This window comes from Physeter macrocephalus, chromosome 6 (genome assembly GCF_002837175.3).
Source record: "Physeter macrocephalus isolate SW-GA chromosome 6, ASM283717v5, whole genome shotgun sequence".
NCBI classification, from domain to species: domain Eukaryota; kingdom Metazoa; phylum Chordata; class Mammalia; order Artiodactyla; family Physeteridae; genus Physeter; species Physeter macrocephalus.
In genome coordinates this window covers 48537428-48556153 of record NC_041219.1, presented here as the reverse complement: position 1 = coordinate 48556153, position 18726 = coordinate 48537428, and the positions used below count along the sequence as shown (strand labels likewise).

At 41.7% G+C, this 18726-nt stretch overlaps 1 protein-coding gene across 1 annotated transcript in view; it reads right to left on the bottom strand.

Annotated features, from left to right (window-relative positions):
• Positions 1–18726, bottom strand: part of ATXN10 (ataxin 10) — a 164193-nt gene that overhangs the window by 112111 nt on the left and 33356 nt on the right. Inside the window, exons 4-6 of the mRNA XM_024127255.3 lie at positions 13627–13723; positions 11238–11396; positions 4069–4149 (exon numbers count right to left, since the gene is read on the bottom strand). Coding sequence (XP_023983023.1) covers positions 4069–4149; positions 11238–11396; positions 13627–13723 — 337 coding nt within the window. The remainder of the gene's footprint in view (positions 1–4068; positions 4150–11237; positions 11397–13626; positions 13724–18726) is intronic.

Here is an 18726-nt window from a genome sequence, read left to right as displayed (position 1 = left end):
CAGCACTGAGAGCTTTATATACATTTCAGTTAGTAAGCACGACAATTTCAGGGGATGCCTACCATGATTATCCTCATTGTACAGATGAAACAGAGTTCCGAAGAGTAACTTACCCAAGTAGTGAGTGGCACATCTAGCCTCTGCTCTTAACTACGACGCTATACTAATTATAAACCTGAAAACTACAACAGTTGGTTTCCAAGAGCAGCTAGTTTAATTCAATATTACTCCAATTCGCTGGGAAGGGGCACAAGAAAATTGTATAAACACAGGCTCTCATTTCTGCTGAATCACGCCATGTGAATTGATTTTGAGCCTGTATCCAAAATATCTTCACCAAGTAATCTGCCCAAATAAACTACCAGGGTGAAGGAGTCAACTAACTGCGACAACTAAAAGAACCAGCACAAGAAAAGAGCTTCCGAACTCACACGGCGCTTCCCCTCCCTACGCGCCCACACTAAGGGCGGGTTGGGACTGTGCACCCTGGGGCCCCAGGGACCACCAGCAGGTGCTTAATGAATACAGTGCTTGTTTTGCTGACTGAGCCTCAAGCGTTTTAAATCTAACAGCCCCAACCCAACCAGATACTCTAATTCAGCAGTTTGGGGCCACAGCCTGGGCTTGCCTCAGGAGCCTCTGGGGTGCGTTCCCAGCTGAGACCCCACAAAGGCCCCCCAGAAATCTCCAGTGCAGTCCCTCATCTGAACCACAGAACACAGAAAATGTCCTGACTCTCTTCTCGGTACTCGCAGGATGGTGCGTAGCACCATTCCAGGTGCAAGGGGAGAAGTTAATTCCTTATACATCCCTGGTGAGAAAAGCGTTATCTTTTCAATCCTATTATTCTGTCAGCGTTCCACTCTGAACAAAGAATTATCTGTCATTGCCCCAAACGAGTCAACAGGGAACCCAGCAGCCTCTACTTTGCCGCAGAACTCTGAGCGCTCCTGCCAAGACCCCATCCCCTCCTCCCACCCCTGAGCAAAGACAAGTAGCAGACTCAGCAGTTCCCACAGTGAGCTCCACCGGAACCGGCCAAGACCCACGAAGCCCGTGGCAGCACACCACCTCCTCTTGGCTGACAGAGCCATCTGCTGTCTACAGTATCAACAGAGACGGCATCCTACAGACAGGCTTCAGTAAGTGTTTGATATTAGTAGAGTTTTCCATTCCAATACTGTTCCAGTACTGATTCTGGTGGGTGTTAAGAATAGAGAACTCACAAGATTCAGTTTTTGTCCTTGAAGAATACATATTCTAGCAGAAAAGCAAATTATCATGATAAATGTGCAGATGACGATGCAAAGAACTTTGCCTGGGAAAGTCAGGAGAGCCAACAGAAAGCAGGCAGTATCTGAAAAGGGCCAACAGAGCATGAGTGTGTATTCACCAGCAGGAGAGGGGCTAGTCAGGACATTTCGGGCAGAGAAAAGGACACGCACAAAAGCATGAAGCCAAAGGGGAAAGCCTGGAAAACTGAGAGGAGTTCTGTGTGGCTACAGTGTGGTGACTGGGGGAGAGAATGAGAAGGAGCTGGAAATGAAGCTACGTTTAAAAAGGGCCTTGAACACCACACCACGGAATCTAACTGCATCCTGTGACAAGTTATATACGCCACTAAATGGCAGGGCAAGACCCATGCAGGCAGTTCAGTAGATGACAGAGGAGAAGGGAAAAACAAAAATTAGAACAATCGGTATTGTTCACAGCAGTATTATTCACAGTAGCTGAAAGGTGGAAGCAACCCAGTTGTCCATCAATGGACGACTAGATAAGCAAAATGTGACATATGTCAATACATACGGTGGAATATTATTCAGCCTTAGGAAGGAAGGAAATTCTGACACATGCTATAACATGGACTAACCTTGTGAGATAAGCCAGTCATGAAAGGACAAATACTGTATGATTCCACTTATGTGAGGTACAGTTGACCCCTGAACAACATGGATTTGAACTGTGTGGGTCCATGTGTATGTGGAATTTTTTCAATAAACAGGCGCTACAGTACTACACGATCTGCCGTTGGCTGAATCCAAGGGCACAGAGGACCCTCGGATGCGGAGGTCGACTGTAAGTTACACTCGGGTTTCTGACGCTGGCGTTCGGTGCCTCTGAGCCCTGCATGTTCAAGGACCAACTGTACTTAGGGGAGTCAAGTTCATAGAGACAGAAAGTAGAATGGTGGTTGCCAGGGGCTGGGGGAGGGGGAAATGGGGGTAGTTGTTTAATGGGTATAGTTTCCATTTTACAAGATGAAAAAGTTCTGGAGATTGGTTGCACAACAATGTGAATACACTTAAACTACTGAACTGTACGTTTTTAAAAGGGTACGATGGTAAATTCTATATTATGTGTATTTTATCACAGTTTTTAAACAGGCTGTAGCCAAAGTCCAGTCAAAGGTGACATGTAAACCAGAGCTGTGACAAGCGAGTGAATTCACAACATATTAAGGTGATATACTCGGTAAGGCTTACTGACCAGTGGAAAGTGGAGGAGGAGGTGGGGATAACTCTGAGGTTTCCAATCCAGTAGGTGATGTTACATTAATGAATATACTAGATAAAACTTTTCATGAGTAAGAAAAATTCATTCGTCTACACAAGCTTTCATTCAAGAACTTTTTTTAGCGCTTGTTACATGCCACGCACTGGCTAGGAAATGTGGACACCACAGAATAAAAAAGACCAAACCTTGGCCCTCACAGAGCTAACAATCTAACACTAGTGTCATACAATGGCAAACAGGTGTGTGACATGATACAATGCGTAACAGACGATGTGATGAAACAAAAGCACTTCTCCTGTGGAAGAAAAATAGAGGACAGGGAAGAGGTGGCAACTGAGTAAGGAATTTGTATGAAGTAGGAAAGCCATGGCTACAAGTTCTGTATAAATAAAAATGGACAATGTTTAGTCTGTCATCCTCATTTGGTTAGGAAATGGATCAGTTAACAATAGATCATTTGATAGGAATATGGAAAATATAAACTTGAATATTAAACTGTGTATTCTCTTGCATTCGGACGTTCCTTACTGCAAAGCAATTTACTAATTTATAGCACTAGTCTTCATATTACTTATTTTAATTCTTTTTCTGCAAGAGAAGTATGCATATGACAGTGGTGGCAGGGGGTACTGGATTTATAAATATGGCATTTAAACTGACTTTAAAAGCACAAACTTTTCCTTTTTGTTAAAGATATTAAAGAAGAAAAAAACACTACTTAACAAGACTACAAAGGAGTGCATAAAGATTAACTGTTGGAACCCAAATGTACAGAAAGAATTTCAAAACCACAGCAATTATCAAAATTGTGACTACAATCAAAAGATTAACATTTTTTACGGTTTTTGATCATTAGATCTGTGCCTTCTGAGTAAGTTTTATTTTCCTAAGGCAACATTTCCAATCAGGTTAGGAAAAACATACACTCTTGGAATGGACCAAGTACTAGGAATCATTTTATTCAATCCTCTAATTTTACATGTCAAGAAACTGAATCCAAACAAGGTGAAAGACCTGGCTAAGGTCACATAAAGAGTTACTATGACAACAAAGCACAGAGCCAAGGTACTAAGGTCTCCGGGCTCAGAGGGCACTGCTCTTCCCTACACGGCCAGTGAAGGTCACAGAGGGGTACTGATTTTCTTTCAGTCTAAAATATCTACTGGAAAACCATAAACCTAGCAGAATGTATCCCAAATCATGACAGCAGAGATGTGAACAAATGAGCACATTTCACCTATACAGCTGTAATACACAGCTGCATGGTTTACTTTTATAAAATCGAGGGACAAGCATAACATTTTGTTCTTAACATTTTTTAATATGGTTGTACTGAATAATGGCGCCAACCTGGATTCTGCAACCCTACGTAAATCACTGCCTGTTGTGGCTGAGCTGTAATGTTAACCAACCAATTTAAAACCATTACTGACACAGAAACATGTATTTAGAGATTTTGTGCCAACTCAGAAACCACACAGTTTTTCAGCCATGTGTACAGAATACTCTATACGGAATGCTAAATACTCAAAACCACACTGGTTTTGGGGTTACCTTTCTTGATTGCTCATTTTGGCATACATGACTTTAACCAATTCCGGGCTTTTCAGAAAATGGTCTGTAATAATCAAGAACCTAAGAAAAAAGGAGGGAAAGGTTTGGTTACTACAAACATAGTAAAATAGATACGGCCTTATCTACTTTATAGGCATATCTTATACATAAAAGTACTCCTGTTTATTGAATTTTTGATTAGCTGTAATCTTCAAATGTTTTAGAGGTTCACATACTATTTTTCTATTAGCAGCTAAAAGAAAATGAAAACCCTCAAAATATTTTTCTCCGATTTTACTTCTGAAAAATGTACTGAAATGATTCAAATTTATTCAACTGGAGGAAAGGGCCTACTATAGTTTTTATCTAAGTTGAGAAAGGAAAATACTTCACTATAGTTTAAACAATAATATGAAATTTAGCTACAAGTTCAGGTATAATAAAACATATTAAATTGTTTTAGTCAGAAACTTAGTGCTAAAATTAACCAGAGAAATAGACATGTCATACTTTTTATTTAAACATAAGCCAACAACACAGTAATGAATACTGGCTTGATTATCTACTCCTTAAGAGCTCTCAAGTTACCAAGAAAACATCCTCACTGTCAAGCAATGCACTCATCGAAACTCAGAGATCAACTTGGGGAAACCCTTGAGGCAAAGATTACAAGCATATTTCTTCAAAGTACCACTGTGACACCTAAAAAGATTGAATAGTACTATTAATTAATTCTGAATCATATTTACCAGAGGGCATCTGAAGACTTAAGAACTAAAGAATATACTATTCATAACCAAGGTTAGGAATAAGCATGACAGTAAAGCATTTATATTGACAAACACGGTTTATTTAATCACTTCTTAATAAATAACAGAATAAAAGTATGCCTTTTAAGTATGGTAGCCAAATGAAGCATATTAACTACCATGACACAGTGTCACTTCATATAAACACAAAACCTAAATACATATTCTGTTTCTTCCACAACCTTTCAAATAAGTGACCAACACTGATGTAAAATATTTCTAACAATAATGGGTAATATTCAAAATTCTCAATTTTCACATCAATTTAGGGAGGTCATCAAACAGTGACAACAGAAATTCACGCATATCAAGCCAGGTATACAAAATTGTGACCCTAAAGCTCATCCATAATTCACCTATTTGGAGCTCAAAACATTTTCCCACAAGACTATTCATTCAAAAACACAATGTTCCAAATACCGTGTGCGAGGGGCTAGGTCCCAAGCCGTAATTCCAAACTCTAACGGTGGAGAAAGACACACGCATAAAGAGATAATTAGAGAAAAATGTCTCAGGTGCAGCACACAGGCACACATCATGGATTACAGAAACAACAAAGTTTATCTAACTAGGGGGCTGCAGGGAAGAGGGGCGATGGATGGGACAGGAGAATCAGGAGGCCGGTGAACCCCTAGTTGCAGAGGGAAGGGAGAGCATTTAAATTAGAGGTGACACAAAAGGACTTGAAAAGACTGCTTGAAGGAAAGAAGAGCAGTGTACTAAGGGAATTATAAACAATAAAATACTACCAGGGTTTAAAGAGGGACTCAGGACCTAACACTTATGTCCTTGAATGCTACTGTAAACAGTCCTCAGCCTGAAGAACTGTCCAGTTGAAGGGAGCCTCACCAAGCTCTGAGTTTATTAAGACTGAGGTGACAACCAAGCCTTCTTTTGTGATACTGGTCATTAGTGCTCTCTTTCTTTTTTCTTAATCAATTTTTTTAAAGAGTCAACTTTGCCTGTGTTAATCCTTTCTATTGTTTTTCTGTTTTCCATGTTGTTGACTTGCGTCCTTTTATTTTCTTCTTTCTACTGAGGATTTACTGTATTCTTCTCTTTCTATCTTCATAAAGTAGAACATTAAGTCACTGATTTCAGACCTACTTTTCTGACATAAACACTTAAAGCTATAAATTTCCCTCTCAACCCTGCTTTAGCTTTTTATCCCACAAATTTTATGCTTTCATTTATCCTTCAGTTCAAAAGATTTTCTAATTTGCCTTGTGATTTCCTTTTTGACAAATCAATTATTTAGATGTGCTAATTTCCAAAACTTTAGAATTTTTCTAGATCATCTTGCTATGGTTTTCTAGGCTAACTGTGGTCAGGGAACATATTCCGTACGTTTTCAATCCTTTTCATATATTCATTGAGACTTTTTATAGCCCAGACTATGGTCTATCTTAGTGAACATAATGCAGACAGTTGAAAAGAAAGTAAATTTTCCAAGTGTTGAGACAACGTTCTATAAACCAGACTCACGTGAAGGTGGCTACCTATCTCAGTACTACTGAGATCATCTACATCTATACTGATGCTTGTCTACTTCTATCAGTGGCTAAAAAGTGAGTGTTAAAATCTCCAACTATCACTTCCAATTCCAGGCATAACAGATGAACAATTGACCTCCTACCTTAAACAACTACAAAAGCAGACAAAATATATAAAACAGTTTTCAGACAAGAAACAACAAACCCAACTCAATCAGGTTGTGCAAATAAAAGGCACTTTGGAGAATTTCCTCCTAAACAAACAAAATAACCTAAAAAATGCATGGTAAGTGTATTCTGATCAATATTTTTATAAAATCCTTATAGCCTAATTAGCAGACTGAGACACACTCAGTGAAGGAAAGAGTTATTCTACATGCTGGAATGTGTGGTGAAGAAGTGGAACTTGAATTGAAAACGTTTTCCACACATAGGGGTGGTCAAGGGTGCAGGGAATGGGGCAAAGACAAAGGAAAGATGGGTCCGCTACAGTGCTGTCGCTGTGACCACCAGCATTACCTGGAGCTAAGATGAAAGTAGGTCCACACTGGGACCTTTATACCAAGATAAATTCCAAGCAGATGAAACACTTAAACATCAAAACTGAAATGATACAATACTGGAAGAAAACCTAAGTAGAGAAAAGGCCTTTATAGCTATTACCAAAAATCTTAAGACATTAAAAAAGACCGGCAATTTCATCTACTAAAATATCAAAAAACTTTACATGAAGAAAAGTGCCACAAGCGAAGTCAAAAGACAAAAAAGTGAGAAAAAAATCTGGATTTTATTTCATACAAAGGACTAATATCCCTAATTTAAAAAACATTCCTACATATATAGAAAAGACTGCCATCCTAAAAGAAAAATGGGTGAAGAAAATGAGAATGTACATAAAAGAAAATTAGAATCTTCAATATATAAAAAGATGCTCAACCTCGTAACCAGAAAAATACAAAATAAAACTATACAATGATACTATTTTAAACCTTGGCAGAACTGGCAAATCCAAAACTTTGACAGCGCACTCTGTTACAATGATAAAGGAAACCAGGTACTACTCTCAAAATTTGCCAAGGGAAGTATATCCTGGTATAACATCTATGAAGGACAACTTGGAAGCGTCTGTCAAAATTATAAAAGCACATTCTCTAGTAACTGCGAATTGTGAATTTATCCTACAATCATACGTGCCCATATGCAGGATGACATATGTGTCAACAAGGCCACAGGACAGCTCCACTCAGATGCAGAGAAGGCACCTCAAACTTAACGCAGTCACAACAAACTGCTGATGTCCCCTAGCCCCACCCCAAACTGTTGCACCCACCTCACTCACTCAAACAAGCCAAAAACCCAGCTCCCACCCTTGCCTTCCTCTCTCCCACCTCACCCCCCAAATCGAATCCCTAATAAGCCTCATCAGCTCCGCCTGCAGAGCACACGCAGTCTATCCCTCTCTCTTCTTCCCACTAAGACGACCCTCATCTAAGCCACGCTGGCCCCTGACAACTACAACTGCCTCCTAACAGGCAGCCCAGCCTCCATTCCTCCCTCTCCCCTCCCCACAGCTCAGCCTCAGTGCAGCAACCAGAGGGAGCCTTCAAAACACAGACCAGGGGCTTCCCTGGTGGCTCAGTGGTTAAGAATCCGTCTGCCAGCACAGGGGACACGGGTTCGAGCCCTGGTCAGGGAAGATCCCACATGCCGCGGAGCAACTAAGCCCGTGCGCCACAAATACCGAGCCTGCGCTCTAGAGCCCACCCGCCACAACTACTGAAGCCCACGCGCTTACAGCCCGTGCTCCGTAGCAAGAGAAGCCACCGCAACGAGACACCTGCGCACTGCAACGAAGACCCGACGCGGCGAAACATAAATATGTATAACTAACTAACTAACACAGACCAGGTCGTTCCATACACTGCTTAAAACTCCCCGATCGCCTCTCATAGCAAAGAGTAAATCGATCACCTTTTCCTGGTTCACAAAGCCCCACATCACTGGCCTCCAGGTACCCCTTCACCCACTATGCTGTCCAAACCCTGGGCTCCCTAGTCCTGCGACAGAGGCCTCTGCCTTGGGGTCTTTGCACCCTGTGTATTCACTGCTGGGACTGTTCTTCCCAATCTGTCTCCACCTTTACCCACAGATCTTCCAATGATTGGCTACCCAGTTCTCAGTTCAAATGTCACCAACTCAGGAAAGGTTTCCTTGACCTCCAAATTTTTAAAGTAGCACAAAGTTACTCTGTGTCACATCACCTCACCAGAGTACTTAATCAAGATTCAACATGGGGGGGCTTCCCTGGTGGCGCAGTGGTTGAGAGTCCGCCTGCCGATGCAGGGGACGCTGGTTCGTGCCCCGGTCTGGGAGGATCCCACGTGCCGTGGAGTGGCTGGGCCAGTGAGCCATGGCCGCTGAGCTTGTGCGTCCGGAGCCTGTGCTCCGCAACGGGAGAAGCCACAGCAGTGAGAGGCCCGCATACCACCAAAAAAAAAAAAAAAAAAAATGATTCAACAAGGGAATTCCCTGGCGGTCCAGTGGTTAGGACTCCGTGCTTCCAACGCAGGGGTCCCGCATGCCATGGCCAAAAAAAAAAAAAGATCCAACATTGATTCTTGTTTTTTCCACTGTCTGTCTTCTGTACCAATCATGTTTGTATTACTACTAATAAAATACTAGTATACTATACAGCGTTTACTATGAGTCAAGTATCATTCTAAGGGACAGGACAGCTCAGTACACATTCTGTGTATTTTTCTTCCAATTTATCTGACGTTTGTTATACATTTATTTGGGGTTTTTAGGTTCATTATCTGTCTCTCTCACTAAAACGTAACATCTTATTAATTCTGAATCTCCAGTGCCATGAACAGTACCTGGTACACTTCAAGCACTCCATCAATAATTACTGAATTAATTAATTAATGTTTGAAGCAAGCATCTGCATGTTTTCTGAATCTCTTAGAAGGCTGCACAAAGCAGGAATAGTTTCTAATCCACGGGTTTTCCAAGATAAAAGCAAATCAGATCCCTCATGAAAAGGGCAATTAGTCTTTGCAGAGAAACCAGAGCCCCTTCTCTTCGTGACACTGCGGGCAGCGCTCTCAGCAATGTCTCACGGGGGGTCCTCAATAAGACAGAGCAAAGCCACTTGGGCACTAGCCCTCAGTGTAAGCCAGGCCCCAAACCAGGGACGTACAGACAGGCAGCTCCCGGACGTGCAGGACCAACCCAGGAAAAACTCTGAGAACCCAGAGGTGCAGACGGACTATTCATTTTCCAGGTAAATCTCCTGAGCACTCCTTTGCACTGCGGAGTTATCCAGGTAAGTACTGAGTGGCAATGACGTCAAGCTTGTGCTCACCAGGTAACCAGTCAAATGCAAAACCATATGCTTTAAAAGTCACCAGAACTGCATACTGGTTCGTTCGCTTTCACCAGATACAATTATAAAGGTGAAGTCGTCAGAGCAAAGGGCAAGAATGACACCTTAAGGCGCTGCCATTCAGGCTCAGGCAGGTAGACAGCAGGACAGGCAGTGCCGCTGCCCAACAGTCCCTGTGCCAAACCAACCATTCCAGCAAGTTTGTAACCATGTCCACATGCCTTTAAAACAACATATGGACACGAAATTCGAAAGTCGGGAAACTTCTAACCTAAATCACTTCTTTCATTCTAGAAATAAGGAAGAAGAGGCCCACAGAAGTTCAGTGCCTTAGTTACGGTTCCTCATTTACCTAAAAATCAAAACAAGCGCTCAGTTTCCTGACTTCTGTGCCCCCTGGGATGCTCCCCAGGTACTTCTGCTCTGGCAGCCTCTCTGGAAAGAAGTTCAGGCGAACTTAAACCTTGAGCTAGGGTCTGGTTCTTCATGCTGCTTTCAGGTCAAAAGAATGAGGAGTAAAATCCATTTATTCTTTCTTTCATTCAACAAATAGTAAACATCTACTAGTGAGTAAAGAAAGCAGCATTTTTACTTTGGCACGATTTAAAGGATAAGAACTGTCTCTCACAGTTTACAATACAGGCAGAAAAAAAGCGTTCTGTCTGGACATCCATACAGACAATTGGAATTCTTTGCTACACCACCTTATGGCATAACATTGAGTGTATAATCCTGGGGGCAAATAATATTAGATACACAAAGCAATGATGATGGAATGCCAGTGACAGGTAGATTTTTTTTCTTACAACTCAAAAATGGTCATTTAAATGGCTGTCAATTATGCATGAGTTTTTATATGTTAGTTGCTGGGACTGTTTTTCTAAATATAATATACTTTCCATTCCAGGGGCTGCACAAAGTTACAAGCAAATTCTCAACTTTCACTCAGAATTCATTGCGTTGACTTTCTTACCCTATATCTGCTCAAGGGAAGAACCAAAGATAAAGACCTTTACAACAAGAAGAGTCGCAATCACGCTTAATATTTTCTAAGCTATAAACTTTAAATTTGTAATTAAATTCTTTTGCAGAATTACTATTTCTGTAAATGCATAAATTCTGTGGTAATATTTTATGAGGGAGGTGGGGTCCCACTAATCAGAAACATAAAATGCCACAAAGACATTTAGGGCCTGAAAGTAATACTCCAGCTTTATGGAAAATAGAACAAATTATCTTGGGAAAGGATCAAAAATATATTCCATCCAAAGCAGAAGTCAGAATAGAAAGGACATCAGAGAAACACATATTTATTTACAAACAAGAAAGGCTAGAAATGGGATCTTTTCCTAGTTTTTCAACATATGTTAAGCTTTAACTTATTGTTCAATTGTTATAATTCAAACTTTTACTTAAAACCTCTACCAGGAAAGTGATGTCAGGATGTTTAAGCAGCCACATTTCTAACAAGATACTCACGGCCATTCCGATTCAGGCTGCTTCTGGTGAGCTTCTATGACATCAATCGCAATATTGAGGTTTTCTTCCAGCTCCTTCATTCTTTCAGAATTAAGGGATGTGAACAAAATCATTGATGAGTAGGCAACAATTTTTTTGTCTGGATGATTTAAGCAAGACCTTCCAAATAAAGAAATCAGGGTGTTAGCCCAACTTAGCAGCATGATAAAACATGATTATAACTCATAAATAATAATAATCCCATTAACAAGTTCAGTATATACTGATATTTTTAAGGATTTAATGAAGAATTACAACACTTTTAAACAAGTACCTAATTTATGGCAAAAATAGCAAATTGAAAATTAGTCACGACACAGAGTACCCAATACAAAAGCTGCAGTTCACTTATGAGTCAGAGGCAAAGAGCAAATAACATCTGATTAAAGAAAAAGATAAAATGATTACATTTATAAAGCATTAAAATGTTCACTCTTGTTAGAAAGAAAATCAAAAGGCATAAAATGATACTTCAATGACTACAGACATTTCTTTCACAGTTTGAGGGACAGAATGTTTAAGGGAAAGATGATATATTGGCAAGACATAAAATTTGGAGTCAAAAGCCTCCGTATAACTCCCGGTTCATCCACCTATCAGCTATGTGATCTTAGAAAGGTCACTAATTTATCAATTTTCAATTATATTATAGGTTATGCACTATGGCAGGATTTTTTTTTCTTTCATTTAAACTTCATAACACTCTTCTGGAGGAGGTATTATCCTTACATTATAGATGAAGAATGTGTTGACTTTCCTTGCCCACAGGCACAAAGCCAAGCCAGTACCTGCCAAAGCTGAATTCAAATTTGGTTGTATCTGTCTCACAAACACATATAGAGTGAAGTCACAGAGCCTCTTTCGGTGTGTTTTCTGACATAAAAATGGAACGTGATAAGACCTCCTTGGCCTGTCTCAGAGGGCTTCTGTGAGGACCAGATTTGATAACGAATGTAAAACCACCATGTAAATGCCAAGTAAACTCCTCTGATGGCCTTCCTTGTTCAGGGTCTCTCCTCTGTGTCCCTATGACACCTGGATTCACCTGTGTTATTAATACATCAGTTCTTACACTACAACATGCTTACAGCACGGGCTTTGGGGAATGGTGACTATATCTAAGTTACCCTTATTCCACTCCTCTAGCTCAGAACCTGGCAGAGATGAGGTATTCAAAATGTTTGAAAGGAATGAATCCTCAAAAATAAGTAATTTTTATTTCTACAGCTTGAATTCCACAATTCTTTCCTTCCAACCTAAGCTCAATTATTATTAACCATAAAGATTTTATGCCTTCAACTCTAATTACCTGCAGGAATTTGAGAACCGGTTACAGGCTCAGTGAGCTAGAGATAACATTAGCATTTATCTGATCCTTACACCATACAGATGAGCCCAGAAAACCTATACAACCAGGGAAGGCAGCACAGAACTTAGGCAGCTGGTATTTAAAGAGCGTAGGCTTTGGATCCAGAGGGCAGCATGGGGTTTCCCATTCCAGCTACGCCATTTACCAGTGATAAGTGTCAGTTCCCTCATTTGTCCAAACGGGGACAGTACCGCTTGCCCCACGGGGCAAAGGGTAAAGGACGGGAAATATACAGCAAAGACCCAGCTCTGGGCATTCAAACGATAGCTGCTCTGCTGCTTATATTGTTGCCACCACCAAAGATACCCCATTGGTTGGCAACAGAACCTGGATTAGAAGCCAGGCCTCCTGCCCTAGGACGGGGCCTTTCCTATTACCTATCCTTCCTCCATCACCTGCTCACATTTCATCTCCATGCTCCATTTCTTATGAACACAGCTGGTCAAAACACAGTAGCAAATCACCAGGGAAAGTACACCATGAATCAATCTACATAAACAGATTGGTTATCCATATCTTATACTTCTCCATATCTACCAAAACATATAGCACTGTGCCGAGCATATAAGAAATGCTCAATTAATAAATACATGATTAATTCATTGCCCATACTTCAATATTTTATGGCTTTTTTCTTATAAAAAAACGTGTCCTTAACAGCATTCCCTACTTTAACCAAAACTTTTATTTACTTAAAGTAAAAACTGACATACAATGAAGGGCATAAACCTTACGTGTACAGCCCAATGAGATGTGTATATACCTATGTGACCACCACACAGATCAAGATACAGAACATTCCCAGGAACCCACAAGTCTACCTCGTGCCCTCTCCCAGCCAGTACTAAACCCACCACCACCCACCAAGAGCCACCGCTGTCCTGAGTTCTGTTACCAAAGGTTAGTTTCTCCTGTTTGGGAACTGATATAACCACAATCTTTTCAGAAGTCAGAAAAACTCTTATCAATAAATATACTCACAAAAAGAGCTCTGGGAAAGCATGCATCCAAACAATAGACTGGGAATCTTCATTCCGTGAGGCAATATTGCCTAAAAACTGCAGACCACAGCGAAAAGCTGAGGATTTATAAAGGCAAAAAAGATACATGATTAAAAGTATTTTTCAAAACACCAAATAAATACATCTTAGTTAGAAATACTCCACATGTTATTAAACAGGAAGTTTCTGTTTGCTTCTTTTAACTATAAAAGTCTCTCACCACAATGAAACTTTGGGTATGACGTTAATATTAAAATGCCTTACCAAAACAATGTACTCTATACAAAATTAATTAACTTCTTTAAAACATTATAACTGTAGACACAAATATACCTGTGATCACATTAAATATCATTGGAATAAGTGTTCCAATTGAAAGACAGTTGCTCTTAGACTGGATCTTTTAAAATCTAACAATAGACAATTTAAAACAAGACATGTAAAATAAAAGGCTATTGAAGCACTGAAAGTTAAAAGAATGGTGAAAAGATATACGAGGCAAACACCAGCCTACAAAGGTAGTCATACAACCACTTAAAATCAGACATAATAAACTTTAAGGCAAAAAGTATTATTGGAAATCTTTTTAAAAGTCATTTCAGAATTACTTAATTCACAGAAAGGTGTAATTTTAAACTGGAATCACCTAATAACATGGTCTCAAATATATATTAAAGAAAAACTGACAAAAGTATAGAGGAAAGAGAAAAACCCAAAATTAAATTCGGCAGTAATAATATACCTTTCCAGTAAATTATAAAATAAGCAGACAAAACAATCAGCATATTTAGAAGATTTACATAAGATTTAATAACAACCTAGTTGACACATTTAGACTATTTCACCAAATAAAACTACAGAATACTGGACAAAATCCAGAATGCTGACAACAAATGCAGGCAAGGATGTAGAGCAACAGGAACTCTCATCCATTGCAGGTGGGAACGCAGAATGGTGCAGCCACTCTGGGAGACAGTTTGGTGGTTCTCACAAAACTAAACATACTCTTAGCATACAATCCAACAATCACACTCCTTGGTATTTACCCAAAGTAACTGAAAACTTATGTCCACACAAAACCCTGCACATGAATGTTTATAGCAGCTTTATTCATAACTGCCAAAACTTGGAAGCAACCAAGATGTCCTTCATTAGGTGAACAGATAAACTGTGGTCCATCCAGACAGTGGAATATTACTCAGCACTAAAAAGAAATGAGTTATCAAGCCATGAAAAGGAACATTAAATGCGTATTACCAAATGAAAAGCCAATCTGAAAAGGCTACAAACTGTATGATTCCAACTCTATGACATTCTGGAAAAGGCAAAACTATGGAGGCAGTAAAAAGATTGGTGGTCGCCAGGGGGAGGGCACAGGAGGCGGTGTGAACAGGTGGAGCACAGAGGAGTTTTAGGGCAGTGAAACTTCTCTGTATGATATTACAACGATGGATACATGTCCTTGTACATTTGTCCAAATCTCCACAGAATATATATATATGTATTGGGTTGGCCAAAAAGTGCCTTCGGTTTTTAAGTAAAAATAAAAGACACATTTTTCATTTTCACCAAGAATTTTATTGAACAACATATTCACCCTTTTGTTCCACTACCTTCTGCCATTTTTCAGGCAACTTCATAATTCCATCTTCCCAAAACTTTAGCTTTTTGAGCAAAGAACTGTCCCAGGTGCCTTTTACAGTCTTCCAGGGAATTGAAATTTTTTCCATTAAGAGAAGTTTGTAAAGACCTACATAAGTGGAAATCTGAAGGTGCAATGTCTGGTGAATACGGCAGATGAATCAGAACTTCCCAGCCAAGCTGTAACAGTTTTTCCTGATCATCGACGAAACATGCGGTCTTGCATTATCCTGATGGAAGATTATGCATTTTCTGTTGACTAATTACAGATACTTTTTGTTGAGTGCTGCTTTCAGTTGGTCTAATTGGGAGCAGTACTTGTTGGAATTAAACATTTGGTTTTCCAGAAGGAGCTTATAATAGAGGACTCCCTTCCAATGCCACCATATATACACATCACCTTCTTTGGATGAAGAGCAGCCTTTGGCATGGTTGGTGGTGGTTCATTTCGCTGGTCCCACGATCTCTTCCGTTCCACATTATTGTACAGTATCCACTTTTCATCGCCCGTCACAATTTGTTTTAAAAATGGAACGTTTGAACATCCCTGGTGGTCCAGCGGTTAAGACTCCACGCTTCCAATGCAGAGGGCACAGGTTCGACCTCTGGTTGGGAAAGTTCTGCATGCCACGCGATGTGGCAAAAAAAACCTGAAACGTTTTCATTACGTTTAAGTAGAGAATCGCACGAGGAAATACGGTCAAGAAGGTTTTTTCCCCCGCTTAAACTGATGTGGAACCCAAACATCAAAGCAATTACATAACCAAGCTGGTGCAAGTGATTTTCAATGCTTGATTTGGATATTCTGAGTCTGGCGGCTGTCTCCCGCGTGGTATAACCTTCACTGCTCTCGATTAACGTCTCGATTTGATCGCCGTCAACTTCAACTGGTCTACCCGACTGTGGAGCATCGTCCAGCGAGAAATCTCCAGCATGAAACTTCGCAAACCACCTTTGACACGTTCGATCAGTCACAGCACCTTCTCCACACACTGCGCAAAATCTTTTTTTGCGTTTCGGTTGCGTTTTTACCTTTCTTGAAATAATAAAGCATAATATGCCAAAAATGTTGCTTTTTTCTTCCATCTTCGATATTAAAACGGCTACACAAAAATTCACCCATTTTGATAAGTCTTTTTAAAATGCACGCTGATATGACAGCTGTCACCTACAATTTAACAAAATTGTTTTGAATGAAGTTAGAGACAACTGAGTGCCACTACCGCCATCGTACGGAAAACACTGAACAAACCACGTACACACACACGCACACGCACACGCACACGCACACGCACACACACACACACAAGAAAAAGCACTCAAACCCACGGGAAAACCACAAGATTGTACTACACATCCACCCCACTGGCAAAAATTAGAAAATAACAAAGTGTCTGTGAGAATGTAATGCATTAGGAACTAAAGGTTCTCTAAAGTTCTTTGCATCTGTGAACAGACGGCATTTAAAGGATTTTTGACTGAGCACCAGTTATCAATCACTGCCTCTTAGCTTTGCTGCCTGCTCTGCAAACATAAAGGTGGGCCCTTTGAAGGACTCCTTTGTCAGCTGGCACGTACGGCCTCGTGGGCAGAGGCGCTGGAGGGGCACTGGAGGGCTGGAGGGAGCGGAGTTTTTCTCTTCCTGGTTCTGGGTAGTCCTCTGGCCACGCTTCTCCTGTTTCTCTGGCGTTCATCTCCTGCAGCTTCTCCAGCGAGGAGCTCTCGCACAGCAGGACCAACCAGCACTGTCCAGGAGCCAGGAACTTCCTCAGGATGCTTCGAAGCCAGTTTCAAGTCATGGAAGCTCTCTGTGGACGACTCCCCCCCTGCACCCCAGAGGGTGGATTTCCATCAAGTTCCACCAACACCACCCCTCGGCGACTTCACCACCACCCAGTGAGCCACAGCCGTGCCCTCTCCAAGCAGGCCTGGATCTCAGGCCTAGGGGGAGGGGAGCCTCTTCCCTGGACACTCATCTTAGCCCTGGGGGCACTGGCTGCTCCTTATATCTGCAATTCCTGTGTTCTTTGGCATTCTCTTTACTTCTTAGTAGTCAATCCCCTGTTATTTCAAGCCTTTGTTATAGTTAGTAATTCTTTATTTTAAATTTTCCCTATTCAAATTGCAGTGCGGTTTCTGTCTCCTGGTTGTACCCGAGCTGGCAGAGCAGATGGAGAGAAGGGAGGGAGGGAGGGAGGGAAAGAGGGCCCCAGGGGAAGCAAGAGAAGATGGCATCAAGCACAAGCCTTAGAAAATAAGAATCGTTCTATCAGTCGGGACCAAGTCAGACAGACAGAAACCAAACTGTTTTTTAACAAAGAAAATTTAACATATGGAATTAGTTCAACTAAAAAGGCAACACTGAGGTAACACAGAGATTAAGGCTACAGGAAACCACCACCTACCACCCTTCAAACTGGAGGCACAAGGGAAGAGCGTACGGCTGTGAGAACCCAGAAGCCCGGAGGGACTCTGCAGAGCTGGAAGCCGGGCCTCTGTGGAAGGGGCTGCCCAGGCTACCGCTGGTACCTCTGCCGCGTGGAAGAAGGGCCCAGGCCAGCTAACAGTGGTGTCTCTAGGAAATACTAGGAGGCCTTCCGAGTGGGAAGGAAGCTGGAAAGGGAACCATCCAGGGGAGACCCGAGTAGGGGGGCCAGTCACCCTTTCCCCTCCTGCCTTCTGGTCCCCACTAGATCCTTCACTGGCTGAACCTCACTGAAAGCGGAGGAGAAATGTGTTTCTGGACTCCCAGCCCCTGCACCACGAAACAGAGCACAGAGGGCTAAGCTCAAAGCCGAGTAACTACAGCCCCATAACCAGAACAACACCCAACATTAGACAGTCACTAACGCGACACGTACCGTTCCAAGTGCTTTATTTTATACAAGTTCTTATTTAATTGTCACAGTAAGGCAGATATCTTTATCACGTCACCCAAGTCAGCAGCAGGTGAGGGCCCCAGACCCCACACACCAAGAGAAGAGTGCGAACGGTCAGCCAGTTCTCACGGGTACGCGATGCTGGTAAGTAAATACTTAAAATACTTGTGCACTTTGCAGCGAACAGACACTACCGTGAACCCCTGCACGCCCACCCCTGCCCCAGCCCCCTCCTCAGCTCACACAACTGAAAGCCAGTGCCTGACAAGCCTCAGCCTCAGCCCTCCGTGCCAGGCCCCAGCTACCCCTGCCTGGCACCCATGCTGAGGGATCAGCGCCTGCACCCGACTGTTTGCTGTTTTCAAAGTGGTTCCTTTGGAGCCAGAACAGTCCATACAGACAGAGTGGCACGTGATGAGACCCTGAGTGGAGAGACAGCGAGACACTTCTGAGGAACTAAAGACCAGCATGAATAAAGCATCAAGAACCAAGGAATGGGGCTTCCCTGGTGGCGCAGTGGTTGCGAGTCCGCCTGCCGATGCAGGGGACACGGGTTCGCG